Source organism: Polyodon spathula, chromosome 4 (genome assembly GCF_017654505.1).
Source record: "Polyodon spathula isolate WHYD16114869_AA chromosome 4, ASM1765450v1, whole genome shotgun sequence".
In the NCBI taxonomy this organism is placed as follows: Eukaryota; Metazoa; Chordata; class Actinopteri; order Acipenseriformes; family Polyodontidae; genus Polyodon; species Polyodon spathula.
The window spans coordinates 78,942,677-78,966,811 of record NC_054537.1 but is presented as its reverse complement, the minus strand read 5'-3'; the positions used below and the strand labels follow the sequence as shown (position 1 = coordinate 78,966,811).

The 24,135-nt window shown below is 38.2% G+C and overlaps 1 protein-coding gene and 1 long non-coding RNA gene across 2 annotated transcripts; both read right to left on the bottom strand.

Annotated features, from left to right (window-relative positions):
- Positions 1 to 14,793: 14,793 nt before the first annotated feature.
- On the bottom strand, positions 14,794 to 17,941 carry LOC121314909. Its single transcript, XR_005950176.1, has 3 exons — positions 17,863 to 17,941; positions 15,149 to 15,343; positions 14,794 to 14,894 (listed from the first exon to the last, which is right to left on the bottom strand). It is a non-coding gene; the product is annotated as an uncharacterized LOC121314909 (long non-coding RNA).
- LOC121313981 (CUB and sushi domain-containing protein 3-like) lies at positions 17,690 to 22,697 on the bottom strand. The gene is made up of 4 exons (XM_041246749.1): positions 22,512 to 22,697; positions 19,982 to 20,120; positions 17,863 to 18,050; positions 17,690 to 17,706 (listed from the first exon to the last, which is right to left on the bottom strand). Exons 1-4 carry the CDS (start codon positions 22,663 to 22,665, stop codon positions 17,690 to 17,692), a joined length of 498 nt encoding a protein of 165 aa, XP_041102683.1. The 5' UTR covers positions 22,666 to 22,697.
- Positions 22,698 to 24,135: the final 1,438 nt, after the last annotated feature.

Sequence of the window (24,135 nt, the reverse complement as noted above, 5' to 3'; positions counted from 1 at the left end):
TCTGATTTTTCTTTTCTTCTGACAAAAAATGGGCAGTGATAGTTCTTATAAAATAAGTTCTATATAAACGTGCACAGTATCCATTACATCATCTGTATGTGATGAGGAATCTGCACTTGAGACTTTGGTTGTTTTTCTTTAGGAGATGCCGTACTTGTGTCGTAAAACCTGAAGTGTTCCAATGATCCAGGAGCAAAACTGTCATCCAAAACTCAATCTCCCTTAATGTTTAAAACGTGTCTCATAGATTCAACAGACAATATGTGCAGTGGGTGCTTTTATTGACAGTTATCTGCACTGGAAAACAGAGGGATGCTGTTTAACAAGCTCAGAGGCATAAACACATTTGATTGAGGTAATCAATCACGCGATATTATGGAGCGCCATTTGTGTTAAAACAATTCAACACATTTCACAGGACTAAAAATGCATTTGGGCACTCATGAAGTTTCTTCTCGTGCTTGCAGTTCTTGTTAAAAGGAAACATTCAGAATGTTCAGTTTCTTTAGACTAGAACTCTTTAGGCATATTATTTTTCTCATCACGTATGTACATAAGCTGTCATCCTATTGTATGTGAAGACTGTAGAGAAACAACAGCATTTAATGCTACACTGCCCAAAAATGGTTAGAAATAAGCTAAAGAGGTACATCTAGCTATAGCAGATGACACAAATGGGATACAGCTTGCAATGACATGCAGATTCAACAGACCAGCAAAGTGTACTGTGAAAATTGCTTCACCAGTGTCTGCTCCAAGCAAAGATTTTAAGATGTGCTCATGCAGAACTTAAAAAAACATACTTAATGTCTATTAAGCAACTATGAAGGTACCCAACATAATCAGTGAATACACAAGGCTAGTTTTATACTTGCAGCTTGTATAAATAAAAGGTGCAACATCACTTTTGATGATAAAGTCTTCATAATATCTAAATACTGTTCACAATCAGTGCTCTTGCAAATGTTTCAGTAATCTATCTTAAAACAGAAATTTGCCCAGAAATATTTTAAATGATATGCAGAATTACATACTGGGTTAATATTAAACAAATACTTGCTTATATGTTTTACATGGAAAACAGTTAAATTATAAAATGGGTTCAACGTAAGGATACGTGCAAAGTGATTTGCGGCTGCAAAAGTGGAACTTTAGTGGTCACTAACATTGCAGCATATGTAAATTATGTTTTTCACCTCTGTTGTGCACTCGCTATCAAAGTATAACTTTGCCACCATTATTACATTTAAATGTTAGCCTGCATAGTTCAGGGGGCGTGCAGCACGGGGCTTCCAATCTCCTGCCAATTAGTACCTATTATCTATCTGATCACCTGCACCTTCGTTGTCTAGTGTTTTGTTTTTGTAGCAAACGCTCAGACGCCGTCTTTTCGTGCTTCATCGCTAATCTACACTTCATTGCCTTTCACTGGAGGTCATTTCTCTGCGCAGCGCTCCCAAGATATTATAAAATATTTTCCTACCTGATCCAGTGCTGCTTCTCATCATTCAGCTTCTCCATTCGGCTGCAGGAGCTCCAGCGCTAGTCTTTCCTGCTCTTTCCAGCCTCCAGTCCAGCAACAGCACCCTCCAAACCACAGGTTCATTTCTCAACTCGTCTGTGTCTTTATTAGACAGACTGACCCTCCACTAAAACCTCTAAAGCTCCTTCAAAAAGACATCGACATTCCCGTCGTCAGCGTTTGCCTTGCCATAATTTCTTTTTTAATCCACCATAAAGATCTGTCAGCTGAACATTACTTTACTCTTCGCTTGCAATCAAGCACCCCTCCTCTGCTCCCGGAGCCAGCACAATTTACCGTTCCTTCATAAGATCCTGCCCTGGATTTCTATTAGCTATGTTCAACATTTTAAAGACCTATCCATTCAATTTCATACTCCATTTCAACATGTGGCGGCTTGTGCTTTCAACTGGTCACAACATGCTTCAACAACACTGCTGTTCTGCAACTTTTCCACCGGCGCCTCTCAGTCCGTGGCTACCATGGCAATGCCCTCATTGAGCGACTGCGGGGAGTGGTAAGTCGCCATGATGACCAGGCAGCTTCATCCGGCGCTGCGGGTTCCGTGCCTCAGTGCTGCGGTTTTCTGGCTTGCTGCTGCTGCGCTTTCACAATCTGCGAGGGCTCGTTCAACTCATTGAATTGTGACATCTAAATACTGTGTTAACGTATTTATATACATGACTAACTGTCCTAAAATATGTAACAAAGATATTCAAATCTAAAAGAATATGCAATTGTTGTTCTACACCGACAAGGATTTTAATCACAATAACCAAATATATTCTACCCGGCTTCACTCAAGCCAATGGTTAATTCTAATCATAACCGCTAGATGGCAGTATAACACCACAAATTTTATACAGTCTCTAAGCTGGTTTGCTATCACTGTGAAGCTCGCAAGCTCCAGATTTTCTATACATTCCTGCAGTTTGTTGTCACTCTGATGGATTCACAGGAGTCCCCCTCCTCCTCAACCTTTTGTAGCAACTGATGTTCTACAATTTCAACTCTTCCCCTCTTCAAGGACCTGGTCATAAAGCAACCTTACTCAGCTGTTTTTGAGATGCTCAGTATCTACCATCATAGTAACGTCCTGCTTCCCTACATCGCGCATCCATTCCTGTGACTTATTCCTGTTCCCAGATTCGTGTTTCCTCATCTGGTGCTGCTCCTCCAATCCGACCAGCTTCATAAAAAACATCATTTCATCATCGCGAGCCGCTAGTCATGGAAACATGTCCTAGATTTAGCAATGTTCCCGTCAATGTCCTCCTACCCCCAATAGACAATAAACTGCTCCCGACCAATCAATAGGTTTTGCAGACGCCTCGGAGCAACACATTCTTCATCCTCTCTGATTCTGCAGCGGTCTCAGATCTCTGCAATCTTCATCTCTGCCCAAAAGCAGCCCCATCTCTGGCTCCATCTAAATCTGCCTTAACATTGAAAGACCAATATCTACTGCATTCAGCAGATCCCTACCCTCTGCAGCAGACCACCGCACTCTATCAATGGTAGTCCGCCGTTCTCTGCTTCAGCAGATCTCTGCTCTCACAGCTGGGCCTTTGCACACTACTGACAGCACTCCATTGTTTTCTTCCTCAGACCTCTGCTCTGTTCAGTAGATCCCGCCCTCTACTGTTAATCGCACCTCACTACAGCAGATCTCCACTCACTCTTCAGATCAGCTCACTACTGCAGCTGCAAAAGTCACTCTAGTTTACTGTTTAAATCTGCAGATTCTCCAGAGTCTAAAATGCTCCAGCCTTCCTCCAATACGCAGATCGTGGCAGCATTCCCACAATCAAGACTAACGCCAATCCCCACCTAATCAAAATACAGGGCACTTCCTCAGCAATCCTATTCATATCTCCGCTCATCCTCCCAAATGTTACAGCATCAATACTTGGTTTGAGACGTGGTACGAGACTGGAAATCTGTCTTGATTATGAGCTAAGGATTTCCACTATTAAGAGAATAACTGGCGTTGCAAAACCCAAATCTCTGAATGTGAGTTTACCTTTTCCATTTCAAGCAGACATGATAGTAGCAAACCGCTGATCGATCCTGTATTAAATAACACATGGAAAGGCGGCATCTCATCTCTGCCCTCATTTCTAGAATATGGGGGCAAAGGCGCTGTGCATCCCCAGTAGCCGATTAATATGTTCGTTCAGTTCAGCTGCCACCTCAGCCCTCAGTTCGAGCTCTCCTTCTGCCTCTACTTTTGGTATCCAAGTTCAGTCAGTTGGTCCCATTTGCTTCCACAACCCCCATCCAGAATCCTCAGCTTCTCCAGATGCTATTTGACTGAATCTTACTCTCAGTAACCTCTTTCAATCTGCTCAGCATTACATGTTCTTCCTCCAGTCTCTCCATACCAGCATTCTGCCTGACCCTCTGTAAGAGCTTCCCCCTGCCTCACATTCCTGTCTGTCTATATCAACATACATTCTCCATTTGCTAATTTCCACTCTTCAGAAAAGCTGCTTCTCCCCCTACAATGATTTACCCATGGAGATCAGCTGCCTTTCGGTCGCCTTCCATGCTTACTCCATCACTTGGGTGCATACCTCAAGACGGATCAATTCAGCGTAATCGGTCCACTCACCCGTCAAGAATCAAGTCCAATATCCCCCTTTTCAAGGTATCTCCACAGCAGGAACCCCCACCCCCCCCCCCACCCCCCCCCCCCCCCTCAGACCATCTGTTCATTGATTCCTCTCACTCCTATCATCACTCACCTCGCCTTCGAGCAGACCTCCCTCCATTCCTCCACCCTCTCCTCCAGAGCAGGACCCCTCCTCGCAGGCCTCCCTCCTCTCCACCCTCACCTCCAGAGCAGCCCTCCCTCCTCGCCGGCTTCCCTCCTCTCCACCCTCGCCTCCAGAGCAGGCTTCCCTCCTCAACCCCCCCCCCCCCCCCCCCCCCCCCCCCCCCCCCCACCCCCACCCCAAACCCCCAGCCTTTTCCCCCAGCCTGATCACAAATGTGGGGGAGCTGGTCCTCTTCTGCAGTGGATTCCTACATTCATTCATCCTTCCCTGATATAGTTGCTGCTCCTTCTAAAAAAGCTAGCATGCCCGAAGTGGGGGCTACCTGTCTGCCAGGGCCACTAGAGGTTTTCCCCTAATCAACCTCAAGGGGTTTTTTACTCTCCACTGAGCAGCAGATATACACATTGTCACATCCTACTAAATTACTTACCATCCTCCTGTTTGTCCCATTTGTAGGTCTTTTGTTTGTCTCACGCTGGCATGTGCTGTCTTTTGTTTGTCTCACGGTGTGGGAGATTTGGTGAGGAGCCGGGGGTCCATCCTTTGGGGGGCAAGTGATCTCACTTCCCCGACCTCAGGGCAGGTTTCAGCCTCCCTTGACCTTCAGGGGGGTTCTCATCATGTGAGTCAGAGCGGACCCCCGGCCACACTCTGTTCTTTCGCAGCTCCTGCGCTTATCTCCCCTCACTCAAGGCTCTGTTCTACTCTGTCTCAATTCGGGATGTGGCTACTCATGCTCGAGTCCCATACTAACCTCTATGCCTTGTTCTTATCTCAGGTCAAAGGGAGCATGAAGTCTCGGCCAACTGGGGGTCTAAATAGCGTCCCTTTACAGAAGTCTCAGACGCTGGGTACCTCTCCCTCTCTATCTCCTTTCGTGTCCCGGTCTTCCGGGACCGTCATCCTCTGAGGGGCGGCTCCCCTAGTCATAACCCCCATATGTGTTTTCGGTTGCTGGGTCCTCTGCCCCTGGGCTCGTGTCCGCATCGCCGCCCTCAGTCAGTGAACACCTTCTATCCTAGCTTCCATGTCCAGCTTCGCTGGTCCGCTATTAGAGAGGGCCTCGCCCGCTCTTCTATCCTAGGTCTGGTCCTTTCTAGCCAGCACTCTGTCCTACTTACTGCTCCCTTCTGCTTCCTCTGCCCTATCCCTACCCCCCCCAGCTCACACCCCGTGAATTGATATTGAAATGTATTCAAATGAAGAAAATAGAATGGAATTGGGCGAGGGACTGGAATACTAAACGGGCGTATACATTATAATGAGATTGGGCAAGTGCTGACCCTCCAAAATTTTTGCCCCTCCTCTGACAAGGTGCAAACCATTGTAGAAGCGAGTACGGCTGTATAAATCCACATACCTTCAGAGACCTGTCATTGGCTTCTGGAAGGCTGCTGTGGTACACTGCTTGATTCGGCAACGCTTAGCTCTTGTTGAGGTCAGCCAGGAAAACCTTTGAAAAAGAGCAAGATGGAGAAGACCTTGCATACTCAAATCCAGGGTCACTTTGTTTGAGATGGATTGTCCCCTCCGCTTGCTTCTCCAGCGGTGTCAGCTGTGATGTGGATGATGACCCTCCTGTTCCTGCTGCATGCCTGTGCTGCACTGCGAGTTTCGCTTTGGTTCGCCGTCACTGATCCTGCCACCTTTTCATCACCTGGCTGACTGTCCTCCAGGTAACACCGACAGCATTGAATTTCTCTACCATAGGGGACTATATGGCCTCTTCGGTAGCATAACTGATGTTGTTTGAGGCCTTTCCAAATAACTTATTTTCATGCTGTGACCTCAGGACTATCAGCACCTCAGAACATTTTTCTTTTCTTTTCCGTACACCAAGAGGACTTTCCTGCACTTCCTCTGACATATGTTTTTTGTTTGGTTAGATTTTTGTGCTCCACAAATCTCATACAGCACCTACTACTCTCTGTACTCCTAACTCACCTCACCTCCAGGTTTTAAGTTGTGACCCTTGTGATCATGATAGCAGCTCATTATTTGTGCGTGTGGAGTAATTTGAATTGTTCTTAAGCTTACATAGGCCGCAGTGCAAAATAATTCCCTGATTGCCACGATTTTGCGGCCGCGATTGTTTGCACTGCACCTATCCTTACATCAGAAAGGATGATTAACATATATGATCTTGTTTTATAGAATTTAGACAATTTAAAACAGCACATACTTTGCCTACTGCTTTCACTACACTTTGTATTACACTTCCCAGTCCAGTGCTAATAAAGTCCTGACAAGAACTCTTGTAAAGGGAACCTGCTTTCAAAATACAAGCTCACTAAGGTAACATTAAAATGCATGCATGCCTCTTAATAACATCATAATGTATAACATATTTTAAATACCTAGTAACACACAATATTTACTTCTGGAAGCAGCATCTCAGATAATAGAAATATTTGTTTTACTATAATTGAATACAAACATGTTTTAAACTATACCAAAGCCATGAGCTGTACTTATTGTCCTGACAACAAACATATTAGTATGTGGAGTACAGTATGAGAAAGACGATTGTCAAGAAGCGAGCACAGCTTACATGCCAACCTGCAGACTGCAAATGCTCACATCAAAATGACATTTAAAATTCTGCAGAGGCACTAAAACATTTAAAGAGAATTGGCTGTTTGGAAAAAATGTACAAGAAATCAATAAAAAACACCTCAAACATACGACTACAGTAAAAGTTCAGTTAAACAGCTGGGAGGGTGGGAAGTATGTATTCCTAATAAAATACACTTTGTATATGAAATTTCCCCAAATGAACTGTGTCAATAACCTCAGTTCAGTTAGAAGTGGTTACTTCTGTGTGCTATTTGAGACGCTGAATGTATTTGACAAATTACAGAAAAAAGCTTTAGGTCTTTCAGAGTGACTCTTACAAAACAAGAAGCTTCATCCCAATAGTTTGATCTGAAACGCAAACAAAAAAGTTTCTGTTTTCCTTCCCAACAGCATTCTGCTGTCATTAAAGTAAGAATGTCTAACTTCACTATACAAATCCCATAATACATCAAGTGCCCTCTTAAACATGTATTGTATTAAACATTCTGTTAGTGTCCATTCCAGGCAGTGCTGCTTACTTAGAAGTCTTCTCACATAATAAGCAGAGTACTTTTATGGGAATCCAAAAGCAGTTAGAATGCAATTCAACTTTTCTTTTTCAAATAAGAAGGTCAGAAGCACTTATCCTGTCCAAAGCCTTATTCAGACTCAGCTGCCTGCCTCAGCTGCTTGTTAAATGTTCATGCAGGGTGACCACCTGTCCCTAATTGGGCAGGACAGACCCGAAATATAAAGATCAAGTCCCGGTGTGAGAGGTTTCTCCAGAACCTTAAATTGCCACGCCTTTCAAGTGATGAATCAGCTGCACTGGGAGCCTCAATGTCTCTGAATGAGATGAGGGTTAGGGTTAGGGTTAGTTGAGTAAAAAATGAATCTCCCACTTTCTGAAATCAACTGGGAGCCTTGCTATTGGGGATGGTGCAGACGGCTATAGACCAAAAACAGACCAAAGTTCTCACAGAGCCCCTCGGGAGCAAGCCACTTTTATCACAGCTGGACCTGGACTGAACCTGTGATGCATTCATACGCACAAGCAAACAAAAAAAAGATCTAAGCCATCTAAGAGTGGCTAGTGTAAAACGGGCAGTAGTGTCTTAACTGGAGATTAAATTACTTAACTCAGTCTCATCTGGAGTGCTGCTTATAATAGAGAGATGCTTCAAAAGATTCACACACCTCTTCTTTTGAGATCTCTTTAAAATGGTTTTAGCAACAGCTACCTTTTGACCAGTACACAACTGTTTAAAAGCGTGGACACATATACAAAATGCACTCTGCCGTTCACCATCATTTACATAATTGCAACTGTTTTCATTTAAATGAAACAACAAGCTAAAAAGAGTCTTCACCACGGTCTATTCAACTGCTCATTAGCAAACTGTTGTATAAGATGTTCCGTTCACATGTAAACAGCATTCATTCGAAGAATAATGGGGCAGTACAGGTCCTGTGAGAAATTAATACAGTAGTTAAGTCCTTTTACAAACTGCCAGCAGCAGTACCTATCCTTACTTTTTTCCACAAATGCCTTCCATACTTAAGAAAACAACCAGATAAACTCTAACTGATACTATCTTGTGCATCTATGGACTAAAATAACAATGTGTTATCTTTGATGGTGATACTTTTCATGTATTTGTCATGAGAGTGACTCTTGAACAAACAATTTATAAAATGTCGTCAAATTCATCCATCTTATTTACTTCATAGTAGCGTAGTAAATGTGTGAGTTGGAAGGAGAGATTACATCATTAAAACTATGATGTAATTAGTACATCATTCTCATATACATGCATTATTTATTTCAAAATTTCACACACACAACACGCACGTAACTGCAAGACAATTTAAAAGCCAAAAAATAAACCAAATCATAGATGGTTAATTAAACTACAGTTGTTCATATCAGTTAAAAAAAAAAAAAAAAAAAAAAAACCTTCAATATATAATATAGTGAACAAGCAAGAAATAAAAGAAGGAAGTCAAGTGAAAGAGGACCTGAAAAGTATATACAGGTAATATAATTAACAGTAATAATCTCTTCAAATCAATACGCACAATAACCTTGCTTTTGCTGCCGCATTGATAGGATCATTTATTTACAGAGCGCATACACAATGTTTCTAATGGTTAATGCAAAAAGTATAAATCAGCATTGCCTTTGCTATGGGTGCTCTGAATTCAATGTCTGCTGAAGCCTTTTAAAAAAAAGCACAAAAAATGCTATACACATGTCTTTCAAAAGCTTTTGATAAAAAACTTAAACCCTATTACGCAAAAAAAAAAAACACATCTGTGCACAGGGTGTATATTTGGTTTACTAAGATTCAGCTATTGATGCTGTCAAATAAATTATTATGTCTTGGTAAGCATTGCTTCAAAGTGGTTTCCAATAAAGATAAAAGGAAATAATAACTAGTCTGACACTAAATTAGATAATACTGTATATAGGAAGGAGTTTCAAGATGTGTAAAAAATAGGTGAAATATATATGACAGTTACAAAATGAGCAATAGAATTCTATGTGATCGAGCAATACAACAGAATATATTCTAATACTGTATACTGGTCACATTGTCACAGGTCTGGGCTACATGCAAGAGTGAAAAGAAGTAACTACACTATCCTACATTTTTTCAACAAGATGTTATAATTATAGTAATTACCTCAATCAAAAGTATCGCAGTATCAATTAAAGACAGTGTCCCAATAAATGTTGATATTTTTGCTGGTATGTTGTAATGGTGGAATGATTTATTTTATTCAAGCCGTATGTAGTTCCAAGTAAATTTTACACTGCTTCTTAATTATGTTCATGTACTACTATATATGTATTCTTTAAGTTGTTTGTCAACTCTTTTTTGTTGTTGAGATGTTACTCCTATGAAATATTATTGAAATGCACATGTATGACAGCTATAAATTCAATATAGTGACTATTTCAGAATCCTAATTCTTATTTAAACCTATAGTTAGGAATGTCCCTAGTGGCTAATCAAGGCACCGCTGCATGAGTGATGGATGATTCAGTTGATTAAAACCCTGGATGTGCTGAGCCCAGAACATGGTTATTGGCCTTAGCGGTGACATGGGTTGGGTAGGAAAATCTGTCTAGGTACAGTTCATTTAATCAAGCTTCAGAAACTCCTGCTGGCCAGGCACCTCACAAGGGCTCCGTAGCTCAGTAACATTTGTTTTAAAGGTACAGCGGCTGACAAGAGGCAATTCGCGTACAACTGTAACAGAGGTCATTTGTTGATCAGTTCTCTTGGTCAATAAGTGGGTTGGAGTATGATTATTATTGCAAAAAAGTATTTTTTACTCTCAATATTTCATTCAAGGCTAACTACATTATTACAATAGAGAAAACATAATATACCATAAAAACATGTAAAGCTGTGAAATCCCTAACACTAATTAAAATGTAGTAATTTAAGCTTTACATGTTTAATTCTAATCCCTTTTTAAGCTGTAATATTTAACAGTCAGAGATCATTAACCCATTCTGAAATACCACTGTGTGAGTGCCAGGGAGGATGAGTCTTGCATGTGTTCACAAATTGCACCTCGGGCATGCATTGTGAGAATAATTTATCTTCTAGACTAAACCTGTCATTGTTTGAAATATTACTGCTATCATTCTGTGTGACAGAATAATGAAACATTAAAAAAGGCCACAGAGCAGTGAATTTATAACAGTAATCTTGCTGTAAGAAATAGAATCAGTTATGGGACACAGTATTTATATGGTGTATATATATATATATATATATATATATATATATATATATATATATATATATATATACACACACACACACACAGGGGCTTAAGTCAGCCAGGGTGTCCTATGCTCACCGCACACCAGCGACCCCTGTGGTCTGGCCAGGCGCCTTCGGACATGCCTGTAAGCTGTCCAGAGCTGCATTGTCCTCCGACGCTGTAGCTCTGAGGCGGCTGCATGTGGGCCTGCAGTGTGTAAAAGAAGTGGTCGGCTGACGGCACACGCTTCACTAGACAGGGTGTGTTTGTCTTCCCTGCTTCCAAGTCAGCAAGGGGGTGGCAGCGGTGAGCTGAGCCTAAAAATAATTGGCTATTCCAAATTGGGTAGAAAATATTAAAAATAATTGCAGACTAGTAAAGTTTGACTCATACCAACAGAAAACCAAAGTACCAGGTATGCTGTAAAGATACTGACAGTCCAGAACAGTTCCATGAACACATTTTTTTTCTTTTTTTTAATAACTCTGAAATTGATATTGTATGAAGACTCAATGGTTTATATGGTAGAGCATAACACAAACAAACAAAAAAACAAGCATAAATTGCCACTCTAGGAAATTAACTAGACGGATACTAACCCCCCCGCCACCTCCACAAAAAAAAACAAAAACGTAAATTTCCCAACTTTTCAGAAGCAAAAAGCAAACCTAGAAATAAACATGGGAAGTACATTTTACCTTTAGAAAAAAACTAGAGTGAAAGGTTATAAAATCAGCCCCATGCTCTAACAAGGACCATAGACACTGTATAAGTATTGCTGTTGAGATACCATGTACTTGTACTGATGGTATTCCTCATTGATACAATTCAATACCAATATTCCTAAGTATGTTATGGTTTCAGCTTTACTTTTATGTTAAACTCAGATTTTCAACAATTAGTATCTCAGCAATGGTAGAGAGTACAGTGATGTCACATCTCAGTATCTATGTTAAAAACCTAACCTGGAGTTAAGTGTGTTATGGTGTTTCCTGACTTTGCTGTCTTCAAGCTTAAACTATAACTATTTTTTATTACTTTTTTTTATAATGACTTGTAATATGTGGTGCTGTGATAAATATAAAAAATGAATGCCTTCCATAATCCAGGGTGAATAGTTTTATTTCCTTTCCTGTCACTGTAAGTAAAGATCAAACAACTGCTTGCAGCCGTATTGGTGGAAGTGCATAGAATTATAAACAGCCTTTGGATATAATTTATTCTAATAATTTCTACAGAGAGTAAATACACATTGTGCAAATGTCAGACTATACCCAGTTCCTAAGTTGTTTTCTCATTAATTAAATTACACTATGTAACACAATTTTTGTTCCTGGGTAGTAAGTGTTATTTCCTAATTGCTTATGCCTCAAAAGTATAGAAAATGGCTACTATTTCCCACAAACTTTGCTTTTGTGACCAGGACAGTGATATTTTGAAATGTGCCTATTTCCAATGAGAAAACGGGTGAATTTGTGTCTTTTCGTTCACATAAAGTCAGAAAAAAAAAAACCATATGAATCCAAATTAACATGTATTTATACTAAAGTAATACAAAAATGACTACAAAAGATTTAGAAGTGAGTAGTTTTTCGAGATTTACGATTATACTTTAAATCACTTTCAAGAATCAGCCCCCAAATGTAGTCTCCCATCATGTTCTCGTTAAACTGTCCTTGGTAGCGGCGTTCAAAGTCCAGTAAATCCTAGTGGAAGCACTTGCCTTGCTCTTCCGAGTAGTCTCCCATGTTCTCCTTGAATTTATCAAGATGAGCATCAAGGATATGGACTCTGAGGGACATCCTACAGCCCATTGTGCCGTAGTTCTTCACCAGAGTCTCAACCAGCTCCACATAGTTTTCAGCCTTGTGATTGCCCAGGAAGCCCTGAACCACTGCAACAAAGCTGTTCCAAGCTGCTTTCTCCTTACTAGTGAGCTTCTTGGGGAATTCATTGCACTCCAGGATCTTCTTTATCTGTGGTCCGACGAAGACACCGGCTTTGACCTTTGCCTCAGACAGCTTAGGGAAGAAGTCTTGAAGGTACCTGCCGACTCCTTATCTAGAGCTCTGACAAATTGTTTCATAAGGCCCAATTTGATGTACAGTGGTGGCATCAGCACCTTCCGGGGGTCCACCAGTGGCTCCCACTTGACGTTGTTCCTTCCCACAGAGAACTCAGTCCTCTGTGGCCAGTCCCGCCTGTGGTAGTGCGCCTTGGTGTCCCTGCTGACCCAAAGGCAAAGATAGCAGGGAAACTTGGTAAAACCGCCTTGGAGACCCATCAGGAATGCCACCATTTTGAAGTCTCCTATGATCTCCCAGCCGTACTCATCATACTTCAAGTGTCCAGCAAGGTCCTGATGCTGTTGTAATCCTCTTTGAGGTGCACCGAGTGAGCCAGGGGAAGAGACAGGTACTTGTTACCATTATGGAGCAGCACGGCTTTGAGGCTCCTGGATGAGCTGTCAATGAAGAGGCGCCACTCATTCTGGTTACAGGGGATTCCGATTGCCTCGAACAGACTGGTCACATTGTGGCAGAAGCAGAGCCCATCTTGACGGGTGAAGAAGCTGGAAAAAGGTTGGTGACGCTTCCTCTGATCTGCAACTTGCACACTTTCATCCAACAAGTTCCATTGCTTGAGCCTAGACGTCAAAAGCTCGGCATTGGACTTGGTGAGACCAAGATCTCTAATCAAGTCGTTGAGGTCTTTTTGGTTGGGGTAGTATGGGTTTCTCTCCTCAGCTCCACCTCTGAAATTGTCATCTGGATCTACAACGTCTTCCTCGCTCTCTGACTTGCTGCTCTCTTCTAAAGACGGCTGCTCTCTCTCCGGAGGAGTGGGTACGGGGAGCTCATGGCAGTGTGGCACCGGGGCGATGGATGAAGGAAGGTCCAGATACGTGATAGCAGGTGCATTCTTGCCAGTCCGACGTTTGGAAGGGTCCACCATGCAGAAGTAGCAGTTGCTTGAGTGGTCAGTGGGTTCCCGCCAAATTCTTGGGATAGCGAACTTCATGGCTCTCTTTTCCCCTCTGTACCATACTACAAAAATACATTGATTTCACCCATGACTAATGTGTAAGAGATTCTCGCAACATTTTTCATATATGATATATTTTTTCAATAACATTGAAAACTGTAAAACATTTTAAAATTTAAAACTTTTACAATTTAAAAAATGTTAACAAATTTTATAACATAAAATTCCGAGCAACAATTGTCCATCTTACCTTCCAGAGTTTTTTTGCAGTGGTCGCAGGTGAAATGAGGTGCCCAGGGTTTGTCTTGATCCCTGACAGGTATGCCGAAATATGCCTTGTAGGCCTCACACATCTTAGCAGATGCTTCCACGGAGTACTTTTTCGCTCTTGTCTTGATAAATTGGCCGCAGACATAGCAAAATGCGTCTGCCGGATGCTTGCAGCCTCTTGATGCCATTTCAGAAAAATGCAGATATGTATCCACTTAGGCAGCTGGAACTAAACTGAACTGGTGGGCTTAAAGCCCCTGTATTTATACTACTATTTATATTACTGGAAAGTTCTAGAAAGTTCTAGAAGTTACTCCAAGTTTACTCAGCACTGAATCTATCTGGAATGTTCTAGAAAATAGTTAAATTTCATAATATCACTGTCCTGGTCACAAAAGCAAAGTTTGTGGGGAATAATAGCCATTTTCTATACTTTTGAGGCATAAGCAATTAGGAAATAACACTTACTACCCAGGAACCAAAAAATAAATAAAAATTTGTTACACGGTGTTATTATAAACACTCATGGATTAAACCGACTAAACTAATCGTCAAAGGGGCTTGAGGTTGCTTAGAAGACAGGGTCCAGTAAGTTGTTTTGTAGAAGATGTACTTTGTTTTGTAACCATTTGTTCAATATCAAGCCCATATACTTTTCATTTACAGTAATCAGATTACAGAACATAATCTTTACAATAAGAAAAATAAGACAATTTAAAGTACAATAAAACAATAAGATTAATATTGAGTTTCTGACTAACTATATACCTTAACATAATATCTGTTAGTATATTAGATTCGTTTAGTCAGAATTATTTTTCACAGATCTAGACACAAGTCTTCATTGCTGAAAGAGGCAAACAGAAAATCTAAATTCTTACCAAATTCCTTTGAAACAGAAATGGAGTAAATACAACTGTTTCCGACACTATAGTTCCGGGGATAGTTTGGTGATAACACAGTTCCCTCAGGTCCAGTTGATCGACCTCCACATGGAGCTTAAAACAAACAAAAAACATCAACAGTTTATAAAGTATCTGAGGTTATAGTGCCACCACTTTTATTATATGGCTATTCATCAAAAATAAAAATTACTAAAGAAAAAAGTAACATGCCAGTAGGTGAATAAATATATCTACATTAGTGTAAAACAACAAAATACACAACAAAGAGACTTACTCTTAAAGTTATTGCTATATGTGTCTCACACAGAATAGTCTTAAGGCTCAAAGAAATAACTTAAAAAGATTACCTTGGCAGCTAGGGAGAGCTCTATTCCACCCAGGTCTCCCATCATCCCCCATAATGCAAGTGAGAGTTGAGTGTCCCTGAAGGACATACCCTGCTTCACAGTAGTATGTAACTGTAGAGCCCAGCTTGTAATCGCTCCCCAGTCTAGTACCATTCATAACACTACCAGGATCAAAACATGACTCCCGAAGCTTAGCTTCAAATAAAAAAAAAGAAATGGATATATTTATCAGTTTCACATTGCTGTTATTCCTTCTTCTGTATTTAACCTGATGTGACCTACTTGTAGTTGACTTTAGACTGAATGCAGTACCATAGCTGAAAAACACCAGACTGTAAAATAAACTGTCAATCAAACTAACTTCAAAAGGGAATTATATTTAAAGTACCAACACAATAATGTACGGTTATGTAATTATTTAACCTGTAGTGAAAAGATCTGTAAAACATTCACCTATGTGGTTATTTGCATGATGACCATGCTCCTTCTTACTGTATGCAACAGGATAGAATTCTCCCGAAGTGGTTCCATGAAGGAGTTCTTCAGCTGGTGATGTCTGACCACCAGATAAAAGTTAATCAGATGCAATAAGTCCCTTGGGGCCTCATTTACTAAAGGTTCTTAAAAGTATCCATAAGACGTGTGTTAACACAATCCCATAACATGCATCTTAAAACTATAAATAAGTTGGTATTTACTAAAGTGAATGCCGCTTATTAAGACGTGTGTTATGGAAATCATTAGCATATTAAGACGTGCCTTACCACAGACGATAAGGCACGTCTTAGCGAAATGACGACATACGGGCCACTGACTATAAAGGCATGAGCAGAGATTGAGATATGCAATTGTCCATTCTTGACTTTTACTAAATAAATGTATTACATACTCTATAACAGTGTTTGAAAGGCAGGATCGCAAAAATAAATAAATATAAAGTTATAAACTATCCTACCTAGACACTGTCATGGTTATATATATATATATATATATATATATATATATATATATATATATATATATATATATATATATATATATATATATACAGTATAAAAAGCATTTTGCTTATACAGTATAGTATTAGTAGCCTATTCTTTTTTTTTTTTTTTTATCATCATTGATTAGATCAGTCGGCAGCCCTTAGGCTACATTAATGAAACTGCGAATACAACAAAGTATGGAGTTGGCATTTAGACCAGGTGGCATATTTCAGTGATCAATGCATTTCTGTACTTTGAAATGCCGTTGACGTGTTTTTCAACATGGATCTCGCAGACACCAATTGCAAGAAATGCACAGGTAATGATAACTAGGAGTAACTATACTGTACATAGCCTGCTGTATAATCTATTGTAGCTAGACAAAGAATAATTTTGTACAGAAAAGTGCAAATCGGTTAAGCTGTGAGGTACAGAATTATTTGTACAGAAGTAAAAGCAGGTAACGACCCCAGTGCCAGCCGACACATACAATGGTAGCTGTGCCCAAATCGTGTAGAGAAAAAAAAAGTGCACTGCATGCAGGTACGTGATTTAGGAGAACCCTTCCTTCTTTGATATTATGTGCTGTTGTGATTGTAAACCCAATTTCCTTTATTTATATTACCGTGTTTCAATTATATCTATGAACGCAGTTATGTCTCTTTTTGTTTTGTTTGCATAGTAAGTTATTACCATTTTTTTTTCATTTGCATAGTAAGCTTTTGCATACTTTTATGTCTATAAAAACACATGTATTTTCAATATCCTGTTGCTTATTTTGTTTGTACAGTTTTATTTAACCATAATATACCTGTATATAGACGCATTTCTGTTCAAAAGTTTATTTATTTATTTATGTTATGCAGTCGGCTGGTATATGTGTGTTTTAGTATATAAACTTATTTATTTTAAAATTAGTCTTACTTATTTATGGAGTTTCGGATGTGTAGTATCGTACATAAATATACCTGTACCTTGTGCTGACAGACAGCAAGACGGATCTCGGCTCGTAACACCTGCTTTTCATCAGTGCTATCTAGCCCGTGATTTAAGGTGTGCTTCCTGGTTAGCACAGTTTAGTAAATATCGTCTGCATATCATTAGCCTCATTAGTGCTCTCATGCCACTTCATTTGAATACATCTACATGCATTTTGCATATTCAGCAGATGCTAATGAACCCATCGTGTTATTTTTAAGGCATGAGTGCTAACTCAAGTCTTATGCTTTAAGTTATGCTTTATTTTGGTTGATAAATACGGGATTATCTAGCATGCGTGTTATCGCATAAGAAACTTTAGTAAATGAGGCCCTTGGTGTCTTGTATTGAACATGATAATAATGTGGGTTCCAGAATTGTGAATGAACAACAGTTGATTAATTTAACTGAATCTCGTAATGTGAGGGCATTTGCAAGGCAGTGGGATCTACCACTTAAAGAATCAAAGAAGACTATCATGCAATGGTACACAGTTCTTCAGTGGCGCCAGAAAATACTACCGCAAAGGATCTGAGGTGTTTAGGTAATTGTTAGATGGCCTTCCATCTATGTGGTGCTTTCAATCATCCACAAATACTAATGGGATGATCAACAGAATATAGCAAAAATAAAAAACTTGCAGTACAGTAGTATTTTAGATTTAAATAAATACTTGAGTGGCAACAAACAAGTGTGTTTATGAAAACTTTCCAAGCATATCAAATGTCTTATAAACAACAAGTTTTTGCTTACCTTTATATTCTAGATGAAAACCTGTATAGCTAACAGACCCATCACTTCGAAATGCTAAGTGCATTGAGTTTGAACTGCTTTCAATTCTTTCTGGCAGCTTGCTGTCTTGAAAGCTACCAATTAGTTGACTGTTGCTGTCGGGTCCATCGTAAATATAGAGGAAATCATAGTTGGGTTCAATGCTGAAACTGTAAAATATCAGACAAAATAGCTTTTTACTATAAATACTATAAATATTTTGCACCAAAATAGAAATCAGCCAGTGCAGGGTGGGTGCCTTTATACTCTATTCTAAAGACAGCCTTTGTTGTGAGATTGTAAATTATGCATCTAAACAGTAATGTCGTCTGTATGCTTCAAATGGTTTAGTAAGCTCTTTAAGCTTTGTGACAGAAAGTTGAAGAGATGTTGCAGTAGTTAGCGGTTATCAGATACCTAACTTTATTAAAGTCTTTTGCATGAGGGCCATTCTAAAACTAATGAACATCTTATACAGGAGGTCTGAATAACAATTATTCAAGGAATTAATTAACTTCCCAATGGGTCATACACACACACACACACACACACACACACACACACATATATTACAATTTACATTTTCAAGTCTTAAGTAGATTGACAGTGGATCTAGTTATCTCTAATATTTTTTTGTAATCCTGTCAGGAACATCTACAATGTCAGAATACTGCAGCTGAATGATTAATGTCACATAATTATGTTTTATGTTCTTATTATTTCCATTTAATAGCATGTTATGGTAGCGGCAGTTGGTTAGAGTTATAAATCCACTGTTAACTGTAAAAAATCATCCTTGCTAGTAAAATAATGTTTTGCTTATCAGTTTGATACAGATCCCAATGAATACGCATTACCTTTACTTTCAAGATTTAGTAAGGCATATAAAACACATTTACTATCAAGGTTTAGTAAAGCATATAAAACATCAGATAGAATGGTAAAACAATATGGTCAAATGTAGTAAACTGTAACTACATACAGGAGGATACATGGAAAAAGCTTAAATGGACACGTTAGTGTATCTATATGCTTACATAGATGTGTGTGTTCGGATATGTAATGTATACTGTAAATGTGTTTATAAAATCCAGGGCTATTAGCAACTGTATGCAACAATATTTGACCCACTTAAAGACTACATAAAGTAACAAACAAACCACAACCCCACAATGCAAGATTACATATCAACAGATGCTAATGAGAAATGTATACCATCTGTAGTATCATGTCAACTTCCTAGTCTGTTCATATAGGAATACAATGTTATGCAGTCTAAACAGAGCTTTTTATTGAGACATGAGCTATTTGTAGGCATTATACAGTAAAATATATACATTTATACAATATATTGTAAAAAGTATTACAGTATAATACTTGCCTGAATGCACCATTTGCATGTATTATTAGAAAAAAGTTAAATCTGACACACTTCAGTAAACTCATATCTACAGCTAATGGCGACACTAGTGATAATGTAAGGCTAAACATGAGAACATTTTTAACGCTACATAGCATAAAAGCAAATACATTTTATGCTTTTATGCAGATGTGTCTTTTAATTTAGCTGCTGTAGCTGTCAATCAGCAGTTAGCTCACCAATCATTACATTAGAAGTAAACATGTGATGAGTTATGAATTTGCAGTTATCAAATAAATCATGGTAAACGGCACTCTGAGGTCATAAAATCTTCTTTACAAAGTAGACATTTCATTACTAGGTCTTTATTCACATTAAATTGTACAGTGGTAGAAATGGTTCGCATAACAGAAATCAGTGAAGATACTGGACGCCCATTTTAAAAGGCAATAGGCAACTAAGTGCTTTGAAGGCTGGTAATATTGGCAAATATGGTCATGTTTCCAAGGCATCACATAGTGATATACTGTAGCTGTGGCATTTACAGCATTAAAGCTTTTTAGGTGATTAAATAAATGCTTTGGGGGTATTTTCATTGATTTCTAAACATGAGCTGCATTTTAATGTGATGCCTTAACTTACTTAAATCATGTATATGTTTTCTTATAAAAAATGATTAGGCTGCAAAGAGTAGAAAATAAAAACACGAAACATATTAAAACAATCAAATAAAATAAATACCTGATAAATGCGAGTGATAAAACATAGTCTGAGTTTACAGTGATTGTCCAGTCACAGTCTTTGCTATGCGGATATGGGTGTGGGAAGTTTGGAGAAAGAATAAAGCCTGAGGATCCAGTCAAATTCCCTCCACATGGTGCTGCAAATCACAAACATTAAATTACTGACCCAACAATATGTTGAAGTAAAAAAAAAAAAAAAAAAAAGGATTTGTCATCTTAACAGTTATGCTTCCTGGTAATCACTTATGTTTTAGTTTAAATTGGTCTAGCTGCAATCAGACCAACAGCATAGGTACCATGATGAAGTAGTTATCAGCATCATTGCATTTGAAATATTTGAATTAAAGTTAAAGTAAAAAAAATAAAAAATAAAAAAAAAACAAAGCACCAACAGATTCAGCATAACAAACAGTTAATAGAGATAAGGGTCTTCCTTCCTTTAAAATTGTTTTGCTAATTTTTCAAGTATATTTTTCTTGTACATTTCAGTATTGTGCAAAAAGCATGGATCATCTTGTCAAAAGGCTTTTTATCATAAAACATGGTTTAATACACCACTTATTTTAAGAATGCAACATTTCAATTTCTATTAAAAGTTCAAACACAAGGCCTTCTAGGAGATTTGACTTTGTGAAACAGGCACTGTTTTCATTCACTTTAAGAACAAAACATTTTTTAGATGAAGAAGGCTGTTTGAATTCCATTCTCTTTGACTATGTTTTAAAGAAGCCATGAGAGACACATTACTTTGATACCTGTCAAATCTTTCCTTGAAAAGTGATGATGCGTGATGAACAATTATTGAGGGAATCTATGAGCACAACTCCATCTTTAATTATAGAAGTTTCTAAATTGCTCACAAAAGGGTAAACTTGGCTGCTAGGTGACGTGGGACTGATTGGGTTAGGCCACCTTTTGTTTCATACCAAGTTTCTTTTACATAATGACACCATTCCGAATGAGAGAAAAATGAATGTGCACCGTTATTTTAATTAGTATTATTATCTGTGGCAGGGTGGAAACCCTGCCATTTGTAAACAGTGTGATGTGTGAATGGAAGTTTGGCAAGGATGGGGTTATGATGTGGAATGTGGCCATTCCCTAATTAGGTATGAGTGCTATATTGGGGAATGACCATGCGTATATAAAGCAAGCTTAAACCAGTGAAAGCATTGCTCAGCCTAGCAGTATTATTACTAGGCTGCTTCTTCTTCTATCTGCCAAAAGTTGCTTGGAAACTCACCAGATTAGTTTGGTTGATAGATGCTTATGGGAAGATGGAAAATGCTAAAGAACTTATGTCGTAAAGCACATGGTTTGGCCACCATATTGGATTGAAAACATTTCTTTTGCCTAAATGTAAAAATTCATCTTTCAAAATTGCCTTATTGCAGAGCGCTGAAAGCTGGTATAGTTCTTGAGGGATAGTTCAAGATTAACTGGTGTTCATAAGAAGCTGTACAACTTGTGTGGTGTGGCGGCCAAGTGGCATGACATAAAAATCGCATGGTACAGACGTCATATCACAAACTACAAAGATCTTTTTCTCCCAACCCGCTAATCCGATTGAAACAAACCGAAAGGCACATATGATCGTAAAAAACGTTGTCTCCGATTGAACAAAAAATTGGCATAGATGATCCTAGTATGATTGTCTTTAAGATTTGGTCAAGGGAAGATGCTGAAATAAAAAATATGGCGGCCATGTTGGATGACATCATCAACTTACAAAACTGGCTAATAACTCCTTGTAGAGTGCAGATTGGGCCATGGTTACTATGGAACACATAGTAACCAATGTATGCGCTCGTATTGGAAGCCGTTAAGCTGCTGGCAACTCTAGTTATTATTATTATTATTATTATTATTATTATTATTATTATTATTATTATTATTATTATTATTTTAGTCATTTAGCAGATGCTTTTATCCAAAACAACTTACAGAGACAAGGGGTTGAGCTATGCACCAACTGCTGTTGTCACTTACAATCAAACCTAATTTCTTACTTCTCATCCGAAGGATGGAGCGCAATGAGGTTAAGTGACTTGCTCAGGATCACACGGTGGCTGAGAGGGGATTAGAACCAGAGATCTCCTGGTATCAAGCCATTTTCTTTATGTAAGTGCTTGTATTGTATATATTAATTGTTCTTTTTTTTTGTTGTTGTTGTTTAACTCTTTATTTTGGTCCTGTGCCCTGTTTGTTTGTTTGTTTTGTTTGTTCCCATTTGGGATTAATAAATGTGCGCTCTAGTACTTTCACTGACTCTTTCCTGTCTCTGATTCTCCCTTCTTGATGGTAACTGCTATATTATTATTATTATTATTATTATTATTATTATTTATTATTATTATTATTATTATTATTATTATTATTTCAGTTATTGTTTACAGGTGTTTGGTATCTTTCATTTTGAAAGCAATGTTACCCAGCTTTGGTACTCAGAGACTTATTTATGAATATGTTTTTTACCCTTTCTTTGTATTGCATATTGAAACCTTTTTGATTGTTTTTCAATCACATACCTATGCAAACAGGAGGACTGGGCTGCCAGTAATATCTATTTTCCACCTGAATGCAGGTAATTTTCATCTCTCCCTGGAGCTCATAGCCAGGGTCACACTGAAAAGTGACAGTGTCATCAGGTTCTCTCCCATCTCCATTCCGACTGCCATTCATAGGAACACCAGGGTCACGACAGGCTGTGGCAACAGAACCTATTCAGAGAAAATAAATAAATAAATAAACAGTGTATGTCCCTGTTGCAATACTGAATCTTTTTTATACTTCGGTACATTACAACCTTAACTCCTATTGGAATATAGAACACACAAAAAAAGTTACTTTTGTTTAAAGCTGCTCTCTGTCCAATAATTCAGTGATATGTGTATATAATTAGGTGAGTGATAAATACATCAAATTCTAAATGTTTCTATTTATGTAGTGTAAAGATTAACAAAATATGATAGTACACGATTATTAGATGTAGGTTAGTCAAAGCTGTATATATATGAGTCCACCTATTTTACATGTCTCGTAATTATAAACTGTCTTTTGAATAATTTGACCTTCTGGTTAGTTACTCCGTCGAAAGTTTTGATTGATTAAGTTAGGAAGACAATAAAATAGAATCTCATGGATATATTTTTCAAAAAACCAAATAGTATTTTGTGTTATTAGATCTGACCCTTTTATCCTGACTATATATAATATATATATATATATATATATATTATATATATATATATAATAATATAGTATACGTTTATATATAACAAAAATATCTGACCTTATCAATTTAACTCAACATATCAATGCAAATATTATAAAAGAGGCAGGAAACCATTACTGCAGGTAGCAGGCCCTTAGATGGAAACTTTTCTCAATACACAATGGAAGACAGCAGACGGTTAGAGCTCTACAATTAGATAGCACTGCAAAAAATACAACTTGTGACTGGAATGTGTCTCAGGTGAGAGTCGGAGGAGCACAACATTTAAGCTTTGGCTATGTTTGGGATATTAATTCATTTTAGTGATGTTTACAAACAATCTGTGAATAATTACAATCTGCAACTATTTAGGTCACTTTTGAACACATTATAATTCAAACTAGTACTATTAGTACTATTTTTATGATCTGTACAGTGGTGCAACTAAATATTAAAATACTTGGCTTTAGTTCCTTATAGATTATACATACTACAGTGATACTTTATCAGTCTTTTTAATCTATATTTGTATGTGTAAATATGTAAAGATTCCAAAGAAACGTGTTTAAATTATTTAAACTGGTGCAAAATTATATGGCAACTCATTAAGGACAAAGATAGAAAAATTGTTACGGTGAAACTACAAGATAAATTATTTTAGGATTTTGACATTTCAAACCGGTAAGAATTCAACATAAATAAAATAAAAATGTCTCTAGTTTATATATAAACTTATTATAGTGTATATGTTCCCAAGGTGCCACTATAGTCTTTAGAGGTAATTCAGATATGTTTTTGGTGAATGTAAAAATGCTGAAGGCTTTAACTTGACTTACTTGAGAACTGAATGGCAAATCCTGATTTGCTTATGTAGAAGTCGGTATCAAACTGGACTGTGACCTCATTTAGTGTGCTGTGAATGCCTTCTGGAAGCAAAG